The 27,303-nt window shown below is 44.1% G+C and overlaps 1 protein-coding gene across 6 annotated transcripts; it reads left to right on the top strand.

Moving 5' to 3' along the window:
• Window positions 1-8,235: 8,235 nt before the first annotated feature.
• Window positions 8,236-26,396, top strand: LOC133381289 (zinc finger protein 665-like). Of its 6 annotated transcripts, none has more exons than XM_061620213.1 (5): window positions 8,236-8,722; window positions 10,778-10,855; window positions 14,395-15,114; window positions 16,157-16,235; window positions 22,222-26,396. In XM_061620213.1, the coding sequence occupies exons 3-5, from the start codon at window positions 14,419-14,421 to the stop codon at window positions 24,180-24,182; spliced, it is 2,736 nt and encodes a 911-aa protein (XP_061476197.1). In that variant the 5' UTR covers window positions 8,236-8,722; window positions 10,778-10,855; window positions 14,395-14,418; the 3' UTR covers window positions 24,183-26,396. The 6 variants fall into 6 exon arrangements, with proteins under 6 accessions (XP_061476197.1, XP_061476200.1, XP_061476195.1 ...); XM_061620216.1 differs by having other exon boundaries at window positions 10,778-10,865; window positions 22,225-26,396; XM_061620211.1 differs by having other exon boundaries at window positions 10,778-10,865.
• The last annotated feature ends 907 nt before the right edge of the window (window positions 26,397-27,303 follow it).

The following is a 27,303-nucleotide window of genomic DNA, read 5'->3' as shown; positions in this document are numbered from 1 at the left end:
AGCCCCTCTTTAGCAAGCATCCCTTCTGCTCTAGGAACAGCTGCTCTATTGTTGTTGTTAACCATTAAAGAGCACAGTGGCAGAAATCTGTTGCTTGTTTCACACAGAGCTAGTCGGTACATTTCTTCCATACAAGAGTTTTTGGATTTCTGTGTGTAGAGATTTTTTTTTTTATGGCATGCATGAAGGAACATTCCACTAAGTTCAGAGCCACCTCATTCATTTAAAGCACTCTTGTACGACTTTACCAGTCCTGGAGAATCCTGTGAAGTGTCATTTAAGGGTGCTGGAGATTGTAGTTCTAGAAGAGGTAGCCTATAGTTCCCAGGATTCTTTGGGGGAAGCCATGAGATTTATATGTATGTGCCCTATGTCGGACCTATCCCCTGGCAGTCTGAAATAATACAGTCCAGAGACAGGTTTGCCACTTTCTCTGCTGGTTCCATGAACCAGGCAGTCCATTCCTAAACTTCCTCAGAGGTCAGTCCCAGTGACTGGGTCACAATGGGTCTCTTACTCCTTCAGAAGTGGCTTTCAGAGCACAGCTTAGAAGCAGGAATATTACTTGGTGAATTTCTTACCCACCCATTATTTGGTGGATTTCTTACCCACGCATCACCGGAAGGTTGCAGGGAACGTTAAGAGAGAGCATGTAAAAAATTAAAACAAGTGCCAGCTGACCGATTGAGGGATGAGATACCGGGGCTCATTGAAAATATCAAAAGAACAAAACATTGTCTGTCTATAAAGATACCCCAGCTTCACAGAAGGTTTGAAAAGTTTTCTACCACAGCCTACCACCCGAGACTCCTGTGAGTGTGCTGCCTGCTTCTCCTTCTCCCTTGCTACAGTACTGGCTGTCCCCCAGTTACCTGCGCGATTGTATGTGAGTATGAAAGATCAGGACTATTGGGTTTATCTAATTTTGCATTTTCCTGCAATGGGTGACTCACAAGAGCACCTCAATTGGACATCTTTCAGTAAATCTTTTAAAACCTTTTATCTTGGTGTGGTTCCAACACTCCTTCTGCTCGTTCCCACTGTATCCTGGCTTGGTCACCCAGGAGTGGCGCTGGGTCAATTGACTGAATCTCAAATGGTACCCACCCTCAAGCTCACAGTCTAAAAAACACGTGACACACAAGGAAAAAAGAATGGAAGGGAGGAAGGAAAAAGCAAGCTCAAGCAGAAGTTCTTGCAAATTAACAGCTGACGATGTCAGTGGCAGTTCTGGCTGTTTTGCCCTTGATAAAGAGCAACCCCTCCCACTCCCTGGAAACATTCTTTCCCAACAGATCAGATCCAGGAGCAAAAGTGTTGCAATGTTCAGGCCAGGAGGACAGGGCAGCTCCTGCCACCCAGTCTGAGTCTCGATAGCCATTAGGATCCTCATAGGAGGAGGCTTGATAGAGTCCCTCTCCTCTGTCGTCAATGTCAGTAAGCTAAGGCATCAGTCCCATTGAGTATAGTGGGTCTCTCTGCTAAATGTTTGTTTGTTTGTGCCATTTAGCCAAAAAGGCCCTGAGAGCAGTACTAAAACCAGTACTTATTCAAATCAGTACTAAAATGGTCCCTGCCCTCGGCTAACCATCCGGAAAGACAAAACACACGAAAGGCACCACATGCGAAGCAAACGGATGGGGAGGGAGGAGGGAAAAGCAAGCTCAAGCACAAGTTCTTCAAGTTGCAGTACTTATGATGCAGTTAGGAGCAGCAACTCCTCGCCCCTCTGTCAGTGTCAGTTCTGGTGGTCTCTCTCTCTCTTGAGGCACTCTTCCTCCTCCCCGCCAGATCAGATCCAGGAGCACAGCCGGTGACAACGTCCAGGCCAGCAGGACAAGGCAGCTCTTGCCACACAGTTTGCATCTCGATGGCAGTTAGAGTACTCACTGGAGGGGTTTTGATGAAATTACCCTTCTCCCCTGGTGCTGTCACTAAGTCCCACTGGGTCTTAACAGCTGACCAAGGGTAGTATTCAACACTAGTCCTACTCGAAAGTAGATCCACTGAATGTAATAGGCAAGACGGAGGCTGCAATCCAATACATGTTTACTCAGAAGTAAGCTCAATTGATTTCAATGGGACTTGCTCCCAGGTAAATGTGCACTGGATTGCAGCCTAATTTAGGTTCATTCATTTCAATGGGTCTACTCTAAGTAGGGCGTAACAGAATACAATCCAAAATATTTGGATTTGGGTCAAGAAAGCCCTCAGGGCAGCTTATAAAAATCGGTTTTAAGAAGGACCCAGCCCTCAGGCTCAACATCTAAAAAGACACAAGGGAAAATGGCATGGGAAGGAAAAAGCAAGTTCAAGTGGTGTTTGACATAATTTGGTGGCTGAAAGATACTGACCATGGCAATCCTGAAATTGGCAACTGTGAGGTATGTAATTGCTTTTAAATGTTTTTAGACTATCAAAATCTTTTTAGATGGTTTTTAATTGTTTTTAAATGTTTTGAATGTTTTTTATTTTATTTTAATTTGTACTGTTTAAACATTAAACACTGGACCAAGACAAGCAGGTGTGAAAATTGGAGGGAGAAATATCAATAATTTAAGATATGCAGACAATACCATACTACTAGCAGAAACCAGTAATGAATTGAAAAGAATGCTGATGAAAGTTAAAGAGGAAAGCACAAAAGCAGGACTACAGCTGAATGTCAAGAAGACTAAAGTAATGACAACAGAAGATTTATGTAACTTTACAGTTGACAATGAGGACATTGAACTTGTCAAGGATTATCAATGGCACAGTCCTTAACCAAAATGGAGACAATAGTGAAGAAATCAGAAGAAGGCTAGGACTGGGGAGGGCAGCTATGAGAGAACTAGAAAAGGTCCTCAAATGCAAAGATGTATCACTGAACACTAAAGTCAGGATCATTCAGACCATGGTATTCCTGATCTCTATGTATGGATGTGAAAGTTGGACAGTGAAAAAAGCGGATAAGAGAAAAATCAACTCATTTGAAATGCGGTGTTGGAGGAGAGCTTTGCACATACCATGGACTGCGAAAAAGACAAATAATTGGGTGTTAGAACAAATTAATCCAGAACTATCACTAGAAGCTAAAATGATGAAATGAGGTTATCATACTTTGGACACATCATGAGAAGACACGAATCACTAGAAAAGACAATAATGCTGGGGGGAAAAGGAGTAGAAAAAGAGGAAGGCCAAACAAGAGATGGATGATTCCATAAAGGAAGCCACAGACCTGAACTTACAAGGTCTGAACAGGGTGGTTCATGACAGATGCTATTGGAGGTTGCTGATTCATAGAGTCGCCATAAGTCAAAATCAATTTGAAGGCACATAACAACAACAACAACAAACATTTTGATGTTGGCAGTCCTGGGCTCCTTTGGGAGAAAGGGCAGGATAGCAATGTAATTGATGGATTGATGGATGGATGGATGGATGGATTGATTGATAAGTGACAACCAATGTCAGTGGCAGCTCTGGCTGTCTTGCCCTTAATAAAGAGCAGTCTCTCCTGTGAAGCTCTCCCCCTGTCTGCAATGCACAGATCAGATCCAGGAAGTGAGCTGGCAACAATTGCCAGGCCAGGAGGACAAGGCAGCTCCTGCCACACAGTCAGTTCTTCCATCACACAGCCGACCTGATGGCAGTTATCAATCCTCGCAGGAGCAGGGTGGGGGGGCATTATCTTCAAGAAGAGAATGGGCAGCCATCTGTTGGGAGTTTGCTGTCCTCTTGAATCTTGTATGAATGAGCGGTTGGTTTAGATTCGGGGTGGGGAACCTTTGGCCCTCAAGATGTTGCTGAACCACAACTCCCATCCTCCCAGCCAGCATAGTCAATGGCCAGGGATGCTGGGAGGTGCAGTCAGCAACATCTGCAGGCCACCAGGTTCCTCACATCTGGTTTAGACAGCCAAGAAAACCCCTCTAACATTATTGTTGTTTAGCTGGGCTGTAGTGGGGTCAAAAGGTTAAAGCCCATCTGGATTGGGACCTCCTCACCTGCCATTTGCATTTAAAAATATTACTAATTTTTGATAGCAAATTTAACACAGAGAAAGAATAAGAAAGAAAATATAAGCTGGCATTAATACAATGACCATCAATATACCCCACTCAGTTTAAACATAGGTCAATAGATGCCACCCAAATGTCCTGATCACTATCCAAAGGAAATTGTTGTTCATAAGAAATAATTCAAAATATAGAAACGGTAGTAAGGTCCTCAGATGGTGGATGTTTGTTCTTCCAGGCTCAACACGTAAGTGTCATGGCACCCATAAGGACTTGCAAAATCAGTTTTTGTTGTTGATTTCTCCTATTCCAGTGGAATCCAAACATTTTCCCCTATGGGCCACTTGAAAATTCCTGAGGATCTTGGCGAACCATTTAATAATTTCTCTGCCTATTGAAGCAATTGTAATTCCAAGAATTCCAGTTGTAATACCATAAAATGTGAGAAATAAAAAAGTAATGCAAGTACAATTCAAAATCAATATGAATATTCAGTGCAATGAATGTATCATCTATCATCTTCCAACTACAAATCCACAGGCACATTGTGGACCATCTGAATTAAACTTGTGGACCACTGGAGCTCCATGGACAACCGTTTCAGAACCCCTGTCCTATTCTATATTTGTTTAAGAATGTTATCATGCACCAGTTCGTTTGGCTGCTGACAGATGGCGCTGCAAACTACAGCATTACGACAGATTTCTGAGAGCTGCTAGGCCAGTGGAGGAGGGAGATGGAGGTAGGCAGGTATAAAGGGGGGTGACTTTGGTGAGGGTTAAAGGAGGGGTTGGTGGGGAAAGGTGGGGTTGGTGAGCAAAGCAAGCAGGGGTGCAGTGTTCTGCCAAAGTGGGCAGAGGTTCTTTTAAACACATCAGCACCAGATGCTCACACAGACCATTTGTTGGAGGAGTTTATGGTAGGGCAGGGGGGGTCTGCTGTTCAAACGGGAGGGAAGGGTTAAAGACACACAGAGAGTTCAGACTTGGGTGTGCAGAAGTCCTTGATGCATTCCAGGTGAGGGGTGTTATTCAGCTGAGTTGTTCTCAGAGAAGACCCACTGAAATCAATAGACTTAAGTTACTTAACTCCATTGATTAAGTGGGTCTACTCTCTGAGTATGACTAACATCCTACGCCTGAGAAACAGAATGCTAGACAAGATTGAATTTTGAATGCTAGACTAGATTGACCTTTGGCTTCATCCAACATTTCTTACGTTCTCAAGGACTCTTACTCACATGAGGAAAAATGACTCGGTAAAAAGAGTGGGGGGAGACACTCATCCAAAATGGTGTTATTTAACTTAAGATGAAAGGTTCTCTGGTTATTTTCACAGGGGTCAGAAGCACCCGGTAGCTGTACATTTCCTTTAACACCATCTTAAGACTGTTACAAAGGGCAGCCTTTAGTGGTGGGTATTTCTCCCTCTCTCATAACACTAGAACTTGGGAACATTCAATGTAGCCGAAGGATGGGTGATTCAGGACAGACAAAAGAAAGAACTTATTCATGCCAGTGCATAGTTAAACTATGGAACTCGCTCCCCAAAGAGGCAGCGATGGCCACCAACTTGGATGGCTGTAAAAGGGGATTAGACAAATTTGTGGAGGAAAAGGCTATCAATGGCCACTAGCCATGATGGCTATGTGTTCCCCTCCACTGTTGGAGGCAGTAGATGCAGTAGAGACAAATAGTGGTAACGAGAGAGGAAGTTCTAGGCTTAATGGACAATATAAAAACTGACAAATCACCAGGCCCGGATGGCATCCACCCGAGAGTTCTCAAAGAACTCAGATGTGAAATTGCTGATCTGCTAACTAAAATATGTAACTTGTCCCTCGGGTCCTCCTCCATGCCTGAGGACTGGAAAGTGGCAAATGTAACGCCAATCTTCAAAAAGGGATCCAGAGGGGATCCCGGAAATTACAGGCCAGTTAGCTTAACTTCTGTCCCTGGAAAACTGGTAGAAAGTATTATTAAAGCTAGATTAACTAAGCACATAGAAGAACAAGCCTTGCTGAAGCAGAGCCAGCATGGCTTCTGCAAGGGAAAGTCCTGTCTCAGTAACCTACTAGAATTCTTTGAGAGTGTCAACAAGCATATAGATAGAGGTGATCCAGTGGACATAGTGTACTTAGACTTTCAAAAAGCGTTTGACAAGGTACCTCACCAAAGACTTCTGAGGAAGCTTAGCAGTCATGGAATAAGAGGAGAGGTCCTCTTGTGGATAAGGAATTGGTTAAGAAGCAGAGAGTAGGAATGGAGGGCTGTAGAAAGTGGAGTCCCTCAAGGATCGGTATTGGGACCTGTACTTTTCAACTTGTTCATTAATGACCTAGAATTAGGAGTGAGCAGTGAAGTGGCCAAGTTTGCTGACGACACTAAATTGTTCAGGGTTGTTAAAACAAAAAGGGATTGCGAAGAGCTCCAAAAAGACCTCTCCAAACTGAGCGAATGGGCGGAAAAATGGCACATGCAATTCAATATAAAGAAGTGTAAAATTATGCATATTGGAGCAAAAAATCTGAATTTCACATATACGCTCATGGGGTCTGAACTGGCGGTGACCGACCAGGAGAGAGACCTCGGGGTTGTAGTGGACAGCACGATGAAAATGTCGACCCAGTGTGCGGCAGCTGTGAAAAAGGCAAATTCCATGCTGGCGATCATTAGGAAAGGTATTGAAAATAAAACAGCCGATATCATAATGCCGTTGTATAAATCTATGGTGCGGCCGCATTTGGAATACTGTGTACAGTTCTGGTCGCCTCATCTCAAAAAGGATATTATAGAGTTGGAAAAGGTTCAGAAGAGGGCAACCAGAATGATCAAGGGGATGGAGCGACTCCCTTACGAGGAAAGGTTGCAGCATTTGGGGCTTTTTAGTTTAGAGAAAAGGCGGGTCAGAGGAGACATGATAGAAGTGTATAAAATTATGCATGGCATTGAGAAAGTGGATAGAGAAAAGTTCTTCTCCCTCTCTCATAATACTAGAACTCGTGGACATTCAAAGAAGCTGAATGTTGGAAGATTCAGGACAGACAAAAGGAAGTACTTCTTTACTCAGCGCATAGTAAAACTATGGAATTTGCTCCCATAAGATGCAGTAATGGCCACCAGCTTGGATGGCTTTAAAAGAAGATTAGACAAATTCATGGAGGACAGGGCTATCAATGGCTACTAGCTGTGATGGCTGTGCTCTGCCACGCTAGTCAGAGGCAGCATGCTTCTGAAAACCAGTTGCCGGAAGCCTCAGGAGGGGAGAGTGTTCTTGCACTCGGGTCCTGCTTGCGGGCTTCCCCCAGGCCCGTGGTTGGCCACTGTGAGAACAGGATGCTGGACTAGATGGGCCAGTGGCCTGATCCAGCAGGCTCTTCTTATGTTCTTATGCCTCTGAATACCAGTTGCTGTTGTGCTCAGGTCCTGCATTGGGGCATCTGGTTGGCCACAGTGAGAACAGGATCCTGGACTAGATGGGCCTCTAGCATGATCCAGCAGGCTCTTCTTACCTACGTACAAGATTGGACTGGCAGTTATATCTTATGTCAATCCTGGCAAGAGGAGAGCATCCTCCAGCACAGTCGAGGGCACCAGGCTAGTTGGGATAGGGCTAGGACAGGCCACATGACACCCACAGCTCTATCACCTAGTAGAGGAGAACAGCTGGAGTGCTCAGGAGGAACAACCCAGGTCTGCTACACTCAGTCATCTGCTGCCTGAGGCAATTGGCTCATTCTGCCTACTGGTAGGGCCAGCCCCTATTGGCTTGTGTTACCAAGCTTAATTCTGGGGGCAAATCTGCATGCACTGTAAAGGTGATCACTCTAGAAACTGTGAAGTGGCAGGGAGAAAAAACACGGTCATGATATCCTGCCTTGTGACTGAAGCAGGCCTGAATATCTAACTTGAGGGCACAAATGTTGGCTTGCATCCAAGGTGGTGCTAAACAAGCGTCCTCTTAGCACAAGGATTTCTGCTTGCACAACGGGACTCCCCCTGCACCCCCTAAATCTGTTCCCGGGTTTCCCCCAACTCTCCGGAACAGATTTAGGGACAGTGCAGGGCATGTGTGGGGGGAAGAGGAGGGAACTTCCATTGTGCAAGCGGAAATCTTTGATAGGATACTTCCTTAGTGCTGCATTGGAGGATAGAAATCTTTGCTTTTGTCTGGAGTATGTGGGAAGCAGAACATATCTGAAGAAGGTACCATCACAGGCCTGAGGTGAAACGGCTAATTTGCTCACCTTGTATCCTGCCGGACCATGCAGAAGTGAAGCGAGAGGGCAGCCATATTGTTTGGACAACTATACTGCCTGGAACCAAACTTTTAATGAAATCTGTATAGCCAGCTGCAAGCCACAGAAGCTGATTAATGTTGCTTGCAGCTCCCCCTTTGCAGAGGCCTCAGTGTGGCCTTGAGAGGAGAACAGACTTGTGATAATGGGAGAGGCTGAAAAAAAAGACAAAAGCGGGGGAGGTTGGAGCTGAGCAGACAGAACATGAGATTTTCGTTTGAACTGGTATTCAAAACCTGCCTGCCTATTACGGACAAGCAGAGGAGACCAACTGTGGGATTTTTGGTTTGAGACACATTTTATCAATGCTGCCTTTTGATTTGGAAGGCTCTTGTCACTTAGGACTTGCACTCACTTACGAGTTTTGCTGCAAAAATAAACGAGCAAACCTTGAAGAAACCAGAAACGTCATTTTGTTCAGGTATGCGCTGCAGAGCCATCCTAGCTACGGTGGGATCTTTGTAGCTTTTGGGGAAGGCACCCTTGCCTTATTTGGGGGGGGGGGTCCTCTCCAGTTCTAGGAAAAAGGTTTGTCACTCACGTAGGTCAAACCCTCTGACAATACGAGGTCGGAGCAGCGCTGGGTGACTTTCATGTGTCTCCCTGCCCCCTGATAAGGCATAGGATCACGTCAATCCCTAAAACTGTGGAAAACTGTTCCTGCAGATATTTTCCCAGTCCTGTCATTTACCAAGAAACAAATGAATTTATAGTGAGAAAATGCGGGGGCAAGAGAGAAAGGACAAAACAATGCAGAAAATGTGGGGTGTCTATGGGATCAAAAAGAGACTGCAATCTGTGCTGGAACTCACTTTTTTTGCTTCTTTTTATTTTGCCTTAGCTCCATTTTTTTCCCCGAAAAGATTTTTGCTTGTTTTGGGGCCTTTGCAGCCTGGCTTGGGTTTTTGCTTAGAAGAAGGGATTTCTTGTTTTGAACCGGTCAGCTTCAGTTTTGATGCTGTTTGTGGCCTAACTCCTGCAAGTCAGTCCTTCAGGGCTGGAGCTTTTAGCTCTTACTAAAGGTGTGGGGGGGGGAAACCTGGACACCTTCAATTAATTGCACAAGGCTCCCCCAAAACCAGCTAGCTGGTGAACTCTCAAGGCTAAACTAGGGTTCAAAAAGACAAAACTGCGAGTCCTAGAGAGGTCACAAGTAACACAACAGGCCACAGAGATGGGAAACGAAGAGCGGGCAGTGAGGAAATTGTGGCCCTCTTTTCCGGTTGCATGATTCCCGCCTAGGAATTCGAATTGTTCTTCAAGCATGGCCAGAGCTTGAGGTCCTTTGCAACTGGCAGAGAATGGAAACTGTGGTTGCAGCGCACGAGCTGGTGAGTTGCAGAGAGAAAACGCCAAAATAATAATAATAAATAAATGATAATAATAAATGGCCGCAGTTTCTTGGGAAAAGAGGGAGAGGAGGAGGTGTTTGATCTTGAATCGGGGGCACAAAGAGTCTTGGACGTTGTATTCAACTAATACTCTTAAGTACACTCATCACTTCTGTCCATTGATTTCAGTTGGTTTCGTTTGACTATGACGTATTTCTATACAGCCTCCAAGTTTCTCCACCTTGCCCCCTCCACTTTTTTGTTTCTTTACAGTGTAATCTTAAGCACGTTTATTCGGAAACAAAGCGCTAGGACGGGCACTTAAACTTGCACACATGAACTGCCAATCCTGTGCATGCTTCCCAGAAGCAAGTCTCCATGGAGTTCGGTGCGACTTCTTCCCAGTGAAGTTTGTATAGGATTGGTGACTGTGATCCTATATACTCTTACCCAGGAATAAGCCCCATTGAACCTTGTGGGACTTACTTCCGAGTAGGCATGCACAGGATTGTGCTCTAAATCTCAATGATGTGGGAGTTTGGAGAATTCCCCCTCCCATTTTCTAAATTGATTGGGACTTTTGATTTAGCACGTTTGTTTTCTATTTCCTTCAGAATGCTACAAGGGGAAGAAGTGTTTTATATTAATATTGGACTGTAGCCAGCTAAGTCATCCTCAGAGAAGACCTATTGAAATTAATGCACCTATGTTAGTCTTGTCTAATAACTTCAGTGGGTCTACTCTGAGTAGAACTAGAACCCATTACGGTTGCAATCCAATACATTTCTGTTCAGAAGTAAGCTCCATTGGGTGCAATGGGACTTACTCCCAGGTAACTGTATATTGGATTGCAGCCTAAGTCTTGTAAACATCTCTAAAATGGCCTTCACCAACTTGCACCCTCCAGATATTTTGAGCTACAAGCACAGGGAAGTTGTAGTCCAAAACATTCAGAGGGCTAAAGGTCAGTAGAGGCTGCAAGAACAAAGACACACACACACACTTCTTTGCAAAGTTCCAGTGTCTCTACAATGCAATGTTTTCTTGGAAGTCAATGCATTGTGTTCAATGGAGATATGGGTTTAGGATTTGCAGCCCCCCCCACCCCGCAAACATTTTTTTCTTTGTTTGTTATGTGCCTTCAGGTCGATTACTACTTACGGTAACCCTATGAATCAGTGACCTCCAAGAGCATCTGTCATGAACCACCCTGTTCAGGTCTTGTAAGTTCAGGTCTGTGGCTTGCTTTATGGAATCAATCCATCCCTTGTCTGGCCTTCCTCTTTTTCTACTCCCTGCTGTTTTTCCCAGCATTATGCTCTTTTCTAGTGAATCAGGTCTTCTCATTATGTGTCCAAAGTATGATAACCTCAGTTCCATCATTTTAGCTTGTAGTGACAGTTCTGGTTTAATTTATTCTAACACCCAATTATTGGTCTTTTTTGCAATCCATGATATCCGCAAAACTCTCCTCCAACACCACATTTCAAATGAGTTGATTTTTTTCTTATCTGCTTTTTTCACGGTCCAACTTTCACATCCATACACAGAGATCGGGAATACCATGGTCTGAATGATCCTGACTTTAGTGTTCAGTGTTGCATCTTTGCATTTGAGGACCTTTCCTAGTATAGCTGCCCTCCCCAGTCCTAGACTTCTAATTACTTGACTATTGTCTCCATTTTGGTTAATCCTTGACATGTTCAATGTCCTCATAGTCAACTTTAAAGTTACATAAATCTTCTGTTGTCGTTACTTTAGTCTTCTTGACGTTCAGCTGTAGTCCTGCTTTTGTGCTGTCCTCTTTAACTTTCAACAGCATTCGTTTCAAATCATTACTGGTTTCTGCTAGTAGTATGGTATTGTCTGTATATCTTAAATTATTTATATTTCTCCCTTCAATTTTCACACCTCCTTCATCTTGGTCCAGTCCTGCTTTCCGTATGATATGTTCTGCATATAGATTAAACAAATCTATTTAAAATCTATTTAAAGCTTCAGCAAAGCTTTTGACAAAGTGCCCCATGATATTCTGATTAGCAAGCTAGCTAAATGTGGGCTAGATGGAACAACTATCAGGTGGATCCACAGTTGGTTCCAGAATCGTACTCAAAGAGTGCTTATCAATGGTTCCTTCTCAAACTGGGCAGAAGTAACGAGTGGGGTACCACAGGGCTCGGTCCTGGGCCCAGTGCTCTTCAACATTTTTATTAACAACTTGGAAGAGAAGGTGCAGAGCATGCTTATCAAATTTGCAGATGATACAAAATTGGGGGGCATAGCTAATACCATGGAAGACAGAAAGAAAATTCAAAGGGACCTTGATAGACTGGAGCAGCCTTTCCCAACCAGTGTGCCTGCAGATGTTGTTGGACCACAACTCCCATCAGCCTCAGCCAGCATTGCCAATGGTCAGGAAGATGGGAGTTGTGGTCCAACAACATCTGCGGGCACAGTGGTTGGGAAAGGCTGGGCTGGAGCATTGGGCTGAAAACAACAGAATGCAATTCAACAGGGATAAATCCAAAGTTCTACACTTAGGAAAAAGAAACCAAATGCACAGTTATAAGATGGGGAATACTTGGCTCAGCAATACGACATGTGAGAAAGATCTTGGAATTGTCGTTGATCACAAGCTGAATATGAGCCAACAGTGTGATGTGGCTGCAAAAAAAGGCAAATGCTATATTAGTCTGCATTAACAGAAGTATAGTTTCCAAATCGCATGAAGTATTAGTTCCCCTCTGTTCAGCACTAGTTAGGCCTCATCTTGAATACTGCATCCAGTTCTGGTCTCCGCACTTCAAGAAGGATGCAGACAAACTGGAACGGGTTCAGACGAGGGCAACAAGGATGATCAGGGGACTGGAAACAAAACCCTATGAGGAGAGACTGAAAGAACTGAGCATGTTTAGCCTGGAGAAGAGAAGACTGAGGGGAGATAGCACTCTTCAAGTACATGAAAGGTTGTCACATAGAAGAGGGCCGGAATCTCTTCTCGATCGTCCCAGAGTGCAGGACATGGAATAATGGGCTCAAGTTGCAGGAAGCCAGATTTCGACTGGATATCAGGAAAAACTTCCTAACTGTTAAGAGCCATACGACAATGGAACCAATTACTTAGAGAGGTAGTGGGCTCTCCAACACCGGAGGCATTCAAGAGGCAGCTGGACAGCCATCTGTCAGGAATGCTTTGATTTGGATTCCTGCATTGAGCAGGGGGTTGGACTTGATAGCCTTATAGGCCCGTTCAAACTCTACTATTCTATGATTCTATGAAATAGGGTGATCAAATACACCCTTGTCTCACACGCTTTCCGACTGGGAACAATTTGGTTTCTCCATATTCTGTCCTTACAGTAGCCTGTTGTCCAGAGTATAGGTTGTGCAACGATGTTAAAAATTGACTTATTTCTGTTTTTCAAATGGGGCATAGCATGTATTTCTTCCCGATTTTGGTGAAAACTACTGCTATGCTTTATCCAGACTGAAGCACGTGCTTCCATTGGTTTGGTGACATTCTGAGCAGCCATTCAAGTTATTAAGATTTTTCTGCCCCATTAAAGGTCTATAGACAACAAGTACTGGCAGAATAGCATAGGACATGGGCGGATCAAAAAATGAAGCCAAAGCACTGCCAGGAATGCAATGTTTGCAGAGAGAGCCACCTAGTGGGTGCCATCTGCAATGCCTATTCCTTTTGTTATGAAATACAGCAGTGTGGTACAGTGGTTAGACAACAGCCTCAGAACCTCATGCACTCTCTACTATAAATCCCCAGATGCTTTCTCAGGCTGCAACTCCCTACCCCTTCAGTCCCCAAGCACTGTACAAAGTGGAGAGCAGTGTAGTATACCGTTTACAGTATGGCAGCACGAGAACTCTTGCCATGTTCATGGTTCTCTTCCAGGCTTTGTCCTCACAATAACCCTGTAAGGGAGGCCATGTGAACAGATGGCAACTGTGGCTCTATCCCTGCGAGGTGCATGCCATGTTAACCAGTGCAACAGTCAAACCATTGTGGGGGGGACTGCACCCTAAAATCCCAAGTTCACCTCACACTGCAAACCCCTGACTCCGCTTTACTCTGCAACAGCCACATAGCCATCTCTTGGGGTTTCTCTGCAATAGGGTTTTCCCAACTATGGTCCATGGACCACCATGAGCTTCATTCAGGTGGCCTGGGGCACGTCTATGCATTTGTGGTTGAAGATGGGAGACAGCACATCCATCACACTGAATATTTGTATTGCTTTTAAATTGTATTTCTTTTATTCACTATATTGTATTTTATTGTATTGCAACTTGCATTCTACGGAATACAATAAAATACAATATGTAAGAAATAAAAGACAATTAAAAATCATACAGCATCTAGCACGGTGCAGTACAATTGCTACACCAGGGAGAAACCCTCAGCAATTTTCGAGTGGTCCAGTGGGGGTAGGATTTTGGAACCGCTGCTTCTATGAGGTCCTCTCCAACGCAATGGTTCTTGAAGTCATTAAAAGCAGAGGGGAACTGCTAGAGGGCAGAAAGAGGCAGAATCCTCTCAGCTTCAGCAGCTGGGGGGGGAAAGGAGCCATAACAACTCACTTGAACTTCCATGTTCAGAGACTATGTCTCACTGAATATAAGATGGCTGGAACAGATAGGGAAGAGCTGTTGTCCTCTCGGCCAGCTTGCTGGCTCCCCAGAGGCATCTGATTGGCTGCTGGGATTCTGGATGGACATGATTGGTGCAGCTGTGCTTATTTTTTAGATATGCTGATGGGGCATACCTAGGATGGATGGTGGAGGAGGAGGAAGCCAACCCCTTGAAGCAATGCATTCTGGGAGCTCTCAGGACTCCCTTGGAACCTTGGGACATTGGCATGATATGAAAGAGGAAGCTCGAGAGGATTTGGCTGAACTCTGGGAAACCCAGTGGCAGGAGTTCCTAAGTACAGTGGAGATTTGTCCCTCGGGGCCAGGAGTCCCAGAGGAACCCACACCATGGGGTGATGCTCTGGCCTTCCTGGCTTCCTTTGAGCAAGTGGCTGAAGCCTGTCAGTGGCCCAAGGAAGAATGGGTGGCCCGACTCCTGCCGGCCCTCCGTGGAGAAGCCAAGCAGGCTTTTAGCAGGCTGGAGGCCAGAGACAGAGAGGATTATGGGAAGGTGAAGGCAGTCATCTTGCAAGGAGACACCCTGGGCAGGGAGAAGAATCGGCAGCACTTCAGGAGCTTCTGCTACCAGGAGGCCAAGGGGCCGAGAGTGGCCTACAGCCAGCTCCAGGAGCTTTGCCATCGATGGCTGAAAGTTGAGAGACACTCCAAGGAAGAGATCCTGGAACTGCTGATCCTGGAGCAGTTCCTGGCTGTCCTGCCACCAGAGATGCAGAACTGGATCAAGGGCCACAACCTTGAGAGCAGTGCCCAGGCGGTGTCCCTAGCTGAGGATTTCATGATCAGGCACTGGATGCCTGAGGGAAGAGAAGAGCAGGTAAGAGGGAGAGAGCTCAGCTGGGGATGAAATTCTTTTCTGTCTTTAACACAGGCCATAATACACTACGAAAACACGGCATAAAATGTTGAGTAATAAAATCCACATCTGATAGGATATTGCATTACAGAAAGCCCTCAGATTTGATCTCTCTCTGCAGTTGCCTGCCCTCCCTACTGCACAAGTCACTGGAGAGAAAGGGCCTTTTGAGTGCTGGCACCTGGTTTTGGAATGATCTCCCAGGGGAGAGTCGCCTGGTACGGTTTCAGCAGCAGTTAAATGAACCTGAAAAGGGTTAGAGAAGGCCAATATGGTGTAGTGGCTAGAATGGGACTGAGGAGACTCAAGTTAAAAATCCCATTCAGCTCTGAGCCACTTTCACTCCCTTGCAGCATAGCCTACCTTATAGTGAGGTAATGGGTAAACTGTGTGTATGTGTAGTGGGGGACACATACACTGTTCCTTGACTCCATGGTGGAAAATGGGATTTAATGTAAGAAACACAAAATGGAAATGGATTGTCTTCAAGTTGATCCCGACTTATGGCAACCCAATGAATATGGTTTTCATGGTAAGCGGCGTTCAGAGGGGGTTTACCATTGCCTTCCTCTGAGGCTGAGAGGCAGTGACTGGCCCAAGGTCACCTAGTGAGCTTCATGGCTGTGTGGGGATTCGAATCCTGGTCTCCCAGGTCTTAGTCCAGCACTCTAACCAGTATACCACAGTGGTTCTCAAGAAACACAACACCAATAAAATTAAAGACCAGTGATGTGGGTTTTCCAGAAAAAAAATCTACTGTGGGTTTTCCAGAAAAACATCTACTGCCTTAAATCAATGAGAATTTGATATAGCATGTTTATTTAAGGGACTTTAAACAATTTTTTGGTTTTTGTAAATAAATATTAGTTTTATTCACTAAACATGAACCATGTTCATTTTCTGTGCTGCATAAGTATCTCAAATAGCTGTCTAATGTATTGATAAAAATGTAACAGTTAGTAAAAAACAGCCCTGCCTGGTGGGCCTTGTATTATTCTTGTAGGTGGCTGTCCTACAAGGGGAGGGATCCATGAACTTGCAGGAGGTGGCGAGAGAGTCATCGGAGGAAGATACTAACTTGGGTAAGAATTCTTTTGGTCAAAGAGGAGACTTGGGGCTGTATGCAATGAACTTGTTGGGCTAGCAGAAGCCAGTGCAAGGATTCCCACTTCTGCAACGGGACTCCTCCCCCCTGCGTCCTCCCCAAGTCTGCTGCTCAGGGTCAGGAGAACCCCCAGAACAGCAAATGGGGGAGGAGGAGAGGCGGGATCGTTCCGTCAGGCAAGCAGAAACGCTTGATCTGACGGACCAATTTTCTTAGCTCTATGTCAAATACAACCTGGGTTCCAGTGCTGCCTGAAGAAAGATTATTATTGCTCTGCACGTTTCAGTGTACAAAACTCCTTCAGAACCTAGAAACAAAGGTAACTGACAACATTGTTATCGAAATTCTTAAAAGCATAAAAACATATTCAGATTAAACGTGTAAATTCTAGGACTCTTAAAAACCAAAGGCTTTTATAAACTGTAAAAATACAGTTTGTCTGTTTTTTTGTTTTGGTTTTTGTTGTTGTTGGTCTTCCCCTTTTTAGCAGTGTGATCCTCAAATTCTTTTTAGCATCCCTTAACGAAATGCAAGAAGACAATAAGGGACGCTAAAAAGGAATTTGAGGAGCACATTGCTAAAAACATAAAAATCAACAAAAAAATATTCTTAAAATACATTCAGAGCAGGAGACCGTCTAGGAAGGCAGTTGGACCCTTGGATGATAAGGGAGTCAAAGATGTGCTAAAACAGAATAAGGAGATTACAGAGAAGTTAAATTAATTCTTTGTATCTGTCTTCACAGTGAAGGATATAGGGGAGATCCCTGTTCCTCAAATAACTTACAGGGAGGGAATCTGAGGAACTGAAGCAGATAGTGGTGATGAGAGATGAGGTTCTAGACTTAATTGTTGCTGTTATGTGCCTTCCAGTCGACCATGACTTATGGTGACCCTATGAATCAGGGACCTCCAAGAGCATCTGTCGTTCAGATCTTGTAAGTTCAGGTCTGTGGCTTCCTTTATGGAATCAATCCATTTCTTGTTTGGCTTTCCTCTTTTTCTACTCCCTTCTGTTTTACCCAACATTATTGTCTTTTCTAGTGAATCACGTCTTCTCATGATGTGTCCAAAGTATGATAACCTCAGTTTCATCATTTTAGCTTCTAATGATAGTTCTGGTTTAATTTGTTTTAACACGCAATTATTTGTCTTTTTTGCAGTCAATCATATGTGCAAAGCTCTCCTCCAACACCACATTTCAAATGAGTTGATTTTCCTCTTATCCGCTTTTTTCACTGTCCAACTTTCACATCCATACATAGAGATCAGGAATACCATGGTCCGAATGATCCTGACTTTGGTATTCAGTGATGCATCTTTGCATTTGAGGACCTTGTCTAGTTCTCTCACAGCTGCCCTACCCAGTCCTAGCCTTCTTCTGATTTCTTGACTATTGTCTCCATTTTGGTTAATGACTGTGCCAAGGTATTGATAATCCTTGACAAGTTCAATGTCCTCATTGTCAACTTTAAACTTACATAAATCTTCTGTTGTCATTACTTTAGTCTTTTTGACGTTCAACTGTAGTCCTGCTTTTGTGCTTTCCTCTTTAACTTTCATCAGCATTCGTTTTATATCATTACTGGTTTCTGCTAGTAGTATGGTATCGTCTGCATATCTAAAATTATTGATGTTTCTCCCTCCAGTTTTCACACCTCCTTCATCTTGGTCCAATCCCACTTTCCATATGATATGTTCTGCGTATAGATTAAATAAATAGGGTGACAAAATACACCCCTGTCTCACACCCTTTCCTGCATAAAATGTTTTGTAGTTGCCTGATTGGAAATGTCCCATTCCCGTCCATTTTAATTCACTCACCGAAAGTATTGTAATGTTGATACGTTCCATTTCTTGCTTGAGAATTTCTAACTTCCCTGGTTCATGCTTCTCACATTCCATGTTCCTATTGTGTGCATCGTACAACTCTGGACTCTCCTTTCGCATCTGTGCGCATCAACCTCTGGGCTTCCTTTCGGCTTTGACCCAGCTGCGTCTTTAGTCACAGCGCTACTCGTACTTGTCCGTTATTCTTCCCCAGTAGCTCGGTGAGTGCCTTCTGACCTAGGGGTCTCATCTTCCAGCACTATCTCGTGTTGCATTTTGGATACTCTGTTCATAGGGTTTTCGTGGTAAGAGATATTCAGAGGTGGTTTACCATTGCCTTCCCAGGGCTGTGGAGTTGGTACGCCAAAGCTTTGACTCCGAATCCTCTATTTTTCTACTGTCTGACTCCGACTCCACCCAAAATTGCTTCCAACTCCACAGCCCTGGAAAGGGCTGTAAATGTCTTTTTAAATTGGAAGCTCTCGTAGGAGCATTTTTATCGCTGTTTGAATATGCGCTGATCTTGGCATCACAGCATTGGTCTTCATCTGGGTCCTGTGTCATACACGGACACACAAAATGTTTTCCATCTTGAGTTATGGTGAAATGCTCAACTACAGCTGACTTCATGGGAAGCTTCTTTGACATTTTGAATTTATATTTTAAAAAATTTGTCAATCAAGATTTATTTTGAAGTCAGAGTCGGTACATTTCTACCGACTCTGACTCCGACTCCACCCAAAATTGCTTCCGACTCCCATGATTCAGACTCCACAGCCCTGTGCCTTCCTCTGAGTTTGGATGCATCTTAGTCTGGTGTCTCAGCTTTGACCATTCTGCCTTGGGTGCCCCTGCTGGGAGTCTAGCCTCTTGGTCTAGACTCCTATGACATTGCTCTCAGTTTCTTCAATACTCTCAAACCCCCTCACCATGTTAAGGTGTACATCCTAGAGGAGGCTAGGCTTAATAAAAACTGACAAATCGGCAGGTGTGGATGGCATCCACACAAGTGTGTCAAAGAATTCAAGTGTGAGATTGCTGATATTTTTGTTAAAATATGTAACTTGTCCCTCAGATCTGCCTCCATACCTGAGGACTGGGAAAGTGGCCAATGTAACGCCAATCTTTAAAAATCTTTAAAAAGAAATTGCAGTTAGCTTAACTGCTGTCCAAGGAAAACTGGTAGAAAGTATTGTTAAATATAAGATAACCAAGCATATAGAAGAACAAGCCTTGCTGAAGCAGTGCCAGCATGGCTATTGGAGTTCTTTGAGAGTGTCAACAAGCATGTAGGTATAGGTAATCCAGTTGACATAGTGTACTTGGACTTTGAAAGAGCTTTCAACAAGGTACCTCACCCAAGACTTCTATGTAAGCTAACCAGTCATGGAATAAGAACAGAATTCCTCTTGCGGATCAGGAACTGGTTAAGTCAGGAAGCAGAAAGTAGGAATAAATGGACAGTTCTCCCAATGGAGGGATTATTATTATTATTATGTTTTATTTCTAGGCCGCCTTTCAGCCAAAAAGGCCCCCAAGGCGACTTACACACAAATAAAAAACACAAATACAAAATACAAATAAAAACAATACAATTTACAAAAAATCAAACTAACAGAATTATAGCATTTCTAAAAAGCATCAACAGCTATCCAAAAGCATCTTCCTGGTAAAGGACAGTCCCCAGAAAAATGTCACTGAGAGCAGAGGTGAGGGGGCAAAGCAGGTGGAAAAGCAGGTGCCCCTTGATGGTCCCAGCACTGTCTCGCCCCAGCAGCAGTACCTCTCAGGGATGTAAAAAATGGAGTCCTCCAAGGACCTGTGCTTTTGGACTTCTTCATAAATGATCTAGAGACTGAAAGAACTGGGTATGTTAGCCTTGAGAAAAGAAGACAGGGGAAATATGAAAGCACCCTTCAGTTACTCGAAAGGTCATCACACAGAGGAGGGCCAGGATCTCTTCTCGATCATCCCAGAGTGCAGAACACGGAATAATGGGCTCAAATTACAGGAAGCCAGATTTCAACTGAACAGCTGGAAAAACTTCCTAACTGTTAGAGCGGTAGAGCAATGGAACCAATGACCTAGGGAGGTGGTGGGCTCTCCCAACACTGGAGGCAATCCAGAAGCAGCTGGACAGCCACCTGTTGGGTATGCTTTAAGTTGGATTCCTGCATTGAGCAAGGGGTTGGACTTGATGGCCTTATAGGCCTCTTCCAGCTCTACGATTCTATGATTCTAGAGTTAGGGGTGAGCAGTGAGGTGGCCAAGTTGCCGATGATACTAAATTGTTCAGGGTTGTTAAAATAAAAAGAGATTGAGAAGAGCTCCAAAAGGACTTCTCCAAACTGATTGAATAGGCAGTAGAATGGCAAATGCAGTGAGCAAGTGTAAAGTGATGCATGTCCGGCTAAAAAACTGTAATGTCACATATGCACTCATAGGGTCTTAACTGGCAGTGACTGACCAGGAGCAAAACCTTGAGGTTGTAGTGGATAGTTTGATGAAGATGTCGACCCAGTGTGCAGAGAAAGGCAAATTCCATGCTAGGGATCATTAGGAAAGGAATTGAAAATAAAACTACTGATATCATAATGCCGTTATACAAATCTGTGGTGTGACTGTGTACAGTTCTGGTCACCTGACCTCAAAAAGGATATTGTAGAGTTGGAAGAAATTCAAAAAATGGCAACCAAGATTATCATGGGATGGAACAACTCCTCTATGAGGAAAGGTTGCAGCATTTGAGGCGTTTTCATTTAGAGAAAAGGTGAGTAAGAGGTGACATGATAGAAATTCATAAAATTAAGCGTGGGATGGTGAGAGTGGAAATTCATGGACATTCAATGAAGCTGAATGCTGGAAGATTCAGGACAGATAAAAAATACTTCTTTGTGCAATGCATAATTAAGCTATGGAATTCTCTCCCAGAAGAGGCAGTGGTGGTCACCAACTTGGATGGCTTTGAAATAGGATTAGAAAAAATGAAGGATAACAGTATCAAAAGCTACTAGCCGTCAGGGCTGTGGAGTTGGAGTCGGAAGCCATTTTGGGTGGAGTCAGAGTCGGTAGAAATGTACCGACTCCGACTTCAAAATAAATCTTGATTGACAATTTTTTTAAAATATAAATTCAAAATGTCAAAGAAGCTTCCCATGAAGTCAGCTGTAGTTGAGCATTTCACCATAACTCAAGATGGAAAACATTTTGTGTGTCCGTGTATGACACAGGACCCAGATGAAGACCAATGCTGTGATGCCAAGATCAGCGCATATTCAAACAGCGATAAAAATGCTCCTACGAGAGCTTCCAATTTAAAAAGACATTTACAGCCCTTTCCAGGACTGTGGAGTTGGAAGCAATTTTGGGTGGAGTCAGAGTCGGACAGTAGAAAAATAGAGGAGTTGGAGTCGAAGGTTTGGCGTACCGACTCCACAGCCCTGCTAGCTGTGATGCCTATGCTCTGCCCCACAGTCGGAGGCAGCATGCTTCTGAATACCACTTGCTGGGAATTGCAGGTTGGAAGAGGGCGGTTGCCGTCTTGTCCTGCTTGCAGGTTACCCATTGGGGCATCTGGTTGACCAAAATGAGAACAGGATGCTGGACTAGATGGGCTATTGGCCTGATCCAGCTGGCTCTTCTTATGTTACATAAAATGTACAACACAGGACAAGACTTAGTCAAGATTTCCACTTTGAAGTGTCAATTCTTTTGAATCTTATAAAACCAATGTTTTTAATGTAAATACACACTGTATCTAAAGCCTAACAGGGTCAACCAAACCAGAACTTATTTACAATATTTTACGAGCACCCAAAGCAAGCAACAGTGCTTAATAAACAGCATACTTTATGCTAGATATAGAATTCAGCTTTTTTCTTTTTTGATTCAGTAGAAATTCACTTATTTTTAAGGAATGTATTCATCCGAATCCTACTCATAGTAGGCCCATTAAAATGAATTAACTTGGTTGTGTCTAGTAACTTCATTGGGTCTACTCGTAGTAGTAGTATTGAATACCACCCTAAGTTTCACCAAGTAATATGTAGGCAGAAATTATGCCCTTCACAATTAGTTAAGCCTATTGTCTTGCCTTCTACAAATTCTTAACAGGAGAACTCCTTGTCATTTCAGCAGATCTTGGGAAGGTACATGAGGACGGGAAGGAGAATCATCTGCCAGAAAGTTCTAAGCAAACAGATTCACAAGGGATGTCCCCGAAGAGTGCCAATGACAATGGTTCCTGGTATTGTAACCAAGAAGAAACCTCTGAGAATTGGCACGAAGCAGAAAGGCAGCAGATAATCTACCCAAGGGAAGATGGGCAAAAATCTGTTCTTTGTGAAGAGGTTGGCATTAAACCCAATGTAACTGTGCTCTGTCAGAGGACCAACAAGGGCAAGAGAAGAAATGCATGCTCTGTGTGTGGGAAGACTTTCACTCGTAACTCGTCGCTTATTCAACATAAAATAACCCACACCAGGGAAAAGCTGTACAGATGCTCCCACTGTGGGAAAAGATTTATTTGCTCAGCATATCTTAAAAAACACATGATATCACATTCAGCTGAGAAGCCCCATAAATGTTTGCAGTGTGGGAAAAGTTTCCATGACAAGACAAGCCTTAAAAGGCATCAGAAAATCCACACTGGAGAGAGATCCTTTAAATCTCCTGACTGTGGGGAAAGTTTCATGTCGAGCACATATCTGGATATACATACAAGAGAGAAATCACCTCCTGTTCTTCCTGAGGCAGCAGTGTATATATGCTGTGAGTGTGGGGAAAGCTTTGAAAGGGCTTCAGATCTTAATGTCCATCAGAGAATTCACAAAGAGAAACCTTTTAAATGCCCTGACTGTGGGGAAAACTTCATGTGGATTTCATCATGGAAAAGACACAGGAAGCTCCATGAAGAGAATTCAGATCCAACCCACACAGGAGAGAAAAAGTGTATATGCTCAGATTGTGGAAAAGGCTTCTATGAATTATGGAAGCTTAGAAGACATCAGCGCATCCACACTGGAGAGAAACCCTATAAATGCACTGATTGTGGAGAGTGTTTCATGTGGAGTTTGTCTCTTGATGCCCACATCAAGAAGATTCATCAGAAAAAGATATTTGTTCCTCTTCCACAAAAAGTATCCGGTAGGCAAGGGAAATCCTTCAGATGTGCCAAATGTGGGGAAAAATTCACCAGGGCATCACATCTAATAAGACATCAGCACATCCACACTAGAGAGAAACCCTATAAATGCACCAGTTGTGAAAAGTGTTTCATGCACTGCTCATCTCTTGAGAGACACAGAAGAATCCATGAAAGAGAGACCCCAGGACCCCTTGTTCAAAACGCATCTGGGATGCAAGAGGAATTCTCTGCGTGTGGGGAAAAGTTCAGGACATCACACCTAACAAGACATCAAAACATCCACATTGGAGAGAAACCCTATCAATGCACCAACTGTGGGGAGTGCTTCATGCAAAGCTCATCTCTGGACAGTCATAGAAAAATGATTCATCAAGGAACGAAATTGGTCCCCCTTCTGCAAAAAGTAACCAGTGTGCAAGGGAAATCCTCCAGATGCTGTGAATGTGGGGAAAAGTTCAGCAGGGCATCACACCTCATCAGGCATCAACGCATCCACACTGGAGAGAAACCCTATAAATGCCCTGAATGTGGAGAGTGTTTCATGTGGAGTTCATCTCTTGACAGCCATAGGAAGAAGATTCATCAGGAAAAGAAATTGATTCCTGTTCCGCAAAAAGTACCCGGGAATCCAGAGAAATCCTCCTCATGCTCTGAGTGCGGGAAAAAATTCAAAAAAGTATCGCAGCTCACAAATCATCAGCGCATCCACACTGGAGAGAAACCCTATCAATGCTCTGTTTGTGGACAGTGCTTTGCATGGAGTTCGTCTCTTAGCCGTCACAAGAAGATTCATCGAAGAAAGAAATCGGTCTCCCTTCTGCAGAAAGTATCCAGTAGGCAAGGGGAATCCCCCACATGCACCGAGTGCGGGAAAAAGTTCAACAGGGCATCACATTTAATAAGACATCAACACATCCACACCAGGAAGAGTCGCAATGTGTGCTCGTGAGTGTGGGAAATGTTTTGATCGGCCATCACGCCTCATAAGGCACCAGGGAATCCATGCAGGGAGAAGCAGTACAAATGTTCTGCGTGCCAGAAAAGTTTTGTTTGCAAGGATGGCCTTGCAAAACATGAGAAGTCTCGCACTGGATTGCAACATCTCTTTGTGGAGGTCTTCAAGAGTGAGTCTGTGCAGCTTGTGAACGACCAGCACTAGTGCACCCCAACCCAGGCATGCGGGGAAGCCTATTAGAAGTTTTGACGATTCACCTTATGTCTTGTCTCCTGCCACTAAGGGACCGTGGCAACAATTTACAGGGACAATAACCTGCACAATATACAATTTTTAAAAAAAACATTGGAATGAAAGACATACAAAAAGGGTTCATTCACAAAAGTCACCCAGTGACAATAAAATAACTGCCCCACCCACATGTGAATCAATACCAAACATGAACAACCCAAAGCCAACCCTTTTAGTGCTGTCGAAATGCCTGGGAGAATAAAAACAGCTTTGCCTGGTAATGGAAGAATGACAAAGTTGGCACCAGGTGAACCTCCCTGGGGAGAGCATTCCACCGTCAGGGAGCCACCATAGAAAAGGCTTGTTTTCTCATTGATGCTCTTAGTCAGGTCTTTTGTTTGATCCACCCAACAGATTCTTATGTACTTAATCTTTTTCTTTTTTTAATGTTCGTATGTTGACAAAACATGAAAATGAGTAACAAAATAAATAAAAAAACAGGAAGGCTATAAATCAGAGTGGAAGAGGGAAGAGATAACTTTCTTGCCTCTCATTTGGGAACGGGGAATGGTCAGCATTGGTACTATGGAAAGAGTCTTACTGTAATTTGAAAGGTCCCATTCGGCAGTGGAAACACGCAAATGCTAAAAGCTGAGTTGGGGAAACATTTGCTTGACTTTTGTATTAATATAAATCCATCAATTGGTCTAATGCATTGGTTGATCTTTTTAAATGTAGTTTGGCAGAAAGGCAAAGGAAATACAAGCGGTAACAGCCGTCTCTCAACGCTATGCAGAACACAAATGAATTAATACAATTTAAGGATGGGGAACTGGTGGCCTTTCAGTTAATCACTGGACTCCAACTCCCATTGACCCCAGCCAACATGACCAGTGATGAGGGATGATGGGAGTTGTAGTCCAGCGAGATCTGCAAGGTGCCATGTTCCCTTCCATCCCTGACATAATTTCAGTATTGATTTACACCAAACTTTTGGGACTCTGTAATAATAGAGACGCTACCATGCCACCTTAAGTCACGAAGGAACCCAAATAAGGCAATAGATGTATTTCAACAACCTGGACTGACTTCCACTTCTTTTGTTAATTGGGAAGATGGTGAGACACAAGTCCCAGACAGGAATACACAGATATGGGACTCATGAAAAGTTCATTCCGATTTAGTAACAACAGGCCAAAGTTGGGAGATGCCACTTTTAAGGGGACTGGAAACAAAGCCCTATGAGGAGAGACTGAAAGAACTGGGCATGTTTAGCCTGGAGAAGAAGAGGGGGGATATGATGGCACTCTTCAAGTACATGAAAGGTTGTCACATAGAGGAGGGCCAGGATCTCTTCTCGATCGTCCCAGAGTGCAGGACACAGAATAATGGGCTCAAGTTGCAGGAAGCCATATTTCGACTGGACATCAGGAAAAACTTCCTAACTTTTAGAGCCACACAACAATGGAACCAATCACCTAGAGAGGTAGTGGGCTCTCTGACACTGGAGGCCTTCAAGAGGCAGCTGGACAGCCATCTGTCAGGAATGCTTTGATTTGGATTCCTGCATTGAGCAGGGGGTTGGACTCGATGGCCTTGTAAGCCCCTTCCAACTCTGCTATTCTATGATTCTATGACTGTGATGCCCCTGTACATATAATACTGTAAATATGGTACGTGCAGGTTTATTAGAGTATATGTGGTAAGTAGACTGAGTGAGAGGGGGGAGTACATGGGTTGGAATGTTGAAGAATGTTGTATGATGATTGGCTGAATATCTGAAGGTATAAATGAGAGGATGACATTTGTTAGAGGGGGCTTGGTTGGAGTTCTGCTGAGAGGAGTTGGAGTGGATTGTTGGGTGGATTGGATTTAGGCGGGTAATGAGGCAGGTTATCTATGACTAAGAAATATAAAGAGTAACACATCTTATGAAACCACATGCTTGTTGACTGAACCTTTAAGAAATCTTGCTATTCCCTGTGTAAATAAATAAAAAGTTCTTGGTTTACCAAAACGCCTGATCCTTGGCTAGGTTTCACAGACCAGAAGGGTGAGCAGGGCATATACCAGGGTTGGGAAACAGAATCAATGGTGGCAGCGGTGAAGAGATAGTGTAACATCAGCAGGTATCCAAAACAACCTAGGGCTCTAATCTTTATAGGCACAAAGATACAGGGGGGTTGTGGCCTGTAAGTGCACCCAGACAACATAGCAATAAGCAAGGAGAAGATGAAGGCACAATCTCAAAGCAATATTAATTGTTGGTGGGGGGGAAGGGTTTTTTTGTGGGTTTTTTGGATTGTTTGGTGGTTTTAAGGGTAGGTGGCCTGCCTGAGTGGTGGAAGCCAGCGTCAGGGGCATGTGTCAATCGGGGGGGGGAGGGCAATATATAACGAGGTTGGGAGGCAGATGCTGGTGGGGTGCTAGGGGCAGGCCACGTCAGGTAAGAGGAACTAAGGAGAGATACGTAATATCTGTCCCCTGTTCTAGGCCTGTCCAGAGCCAAAAGATAGCTGGGGGATGTTGGACTCCATACTCTGGCCTTTGATTGCTGCTGTGCAATGCCAGGTCTGTTGCCCAAAAAACATCTCTCATCCATGATATGATATTGGATGAGGGCGCGGACCTGGCATGTATTACGGAAACCTGGCTGGATGAGGCCACTGCTCCTATCCTCATGGCCATGTGTCCAGCTGGGTTCTTGTATGCACAGCAGCTGAGGGTCGGTAGTCAGGGAGGGAGAGTGGCAGTTATTTACCGAAGGTCCCTAGTTCTCACTAGGCCTCCTCTCCGTGAGACCAAGGTTGTTGACTGCATGTACTGGAGGTTGGGCCCAAAGGGCAGTCTGGGGATTCTGCTCTTGTACCATCCACCCCGCTAC

The sequence above is a fragment of the Rhineura floridana genome, chromosome 3 (genome assembly GCF_030035675.1).
Source record: "Rhineura floridana isolate rRhiFlo1 chromosome 3, rRhiFlo1.hap2, whole genome shotgun sequence".
In the NCBI taxonomy this organism is placed as follows: domain Eukaryota; kingdom Metazoa; phylum Chordata; class Lepidosauria; order Squamata; family Rhineuridae; genus Rhineura; species Rhineura floridana.
The sequence above is the reverse complement of the archived record's forward strand: the minus strand, read 5'-3'. Positions and strand labels throughout refer to the sequence as shown.

Excerpts from the sequence above, each read along its gene's own strand:
- LOC133381289 (XM_061620215.1), top strand. The coding sequence starts at position 14,419 with ATGGATGGTGGAGGAGGAGGAAGCCAACCCCTTGAAGCAATGCATTCT. Across the intron at positions 15,115-16,156 it reads CTGAGGGAAGAGAAGAGCAG|GTGGCTGTCCTACAAGGGGA; the intron begins GTAAGAGGGAGA and ends TTATTCTTGTAG. Across the intron at positions 16,236-22,221 it reads GGAGGAAGATACTAACTTGG|CAGATCTTGGGAAGGTACAT; the intron begins GTAAGAATTCTT and ends TTGTCATTTCAG.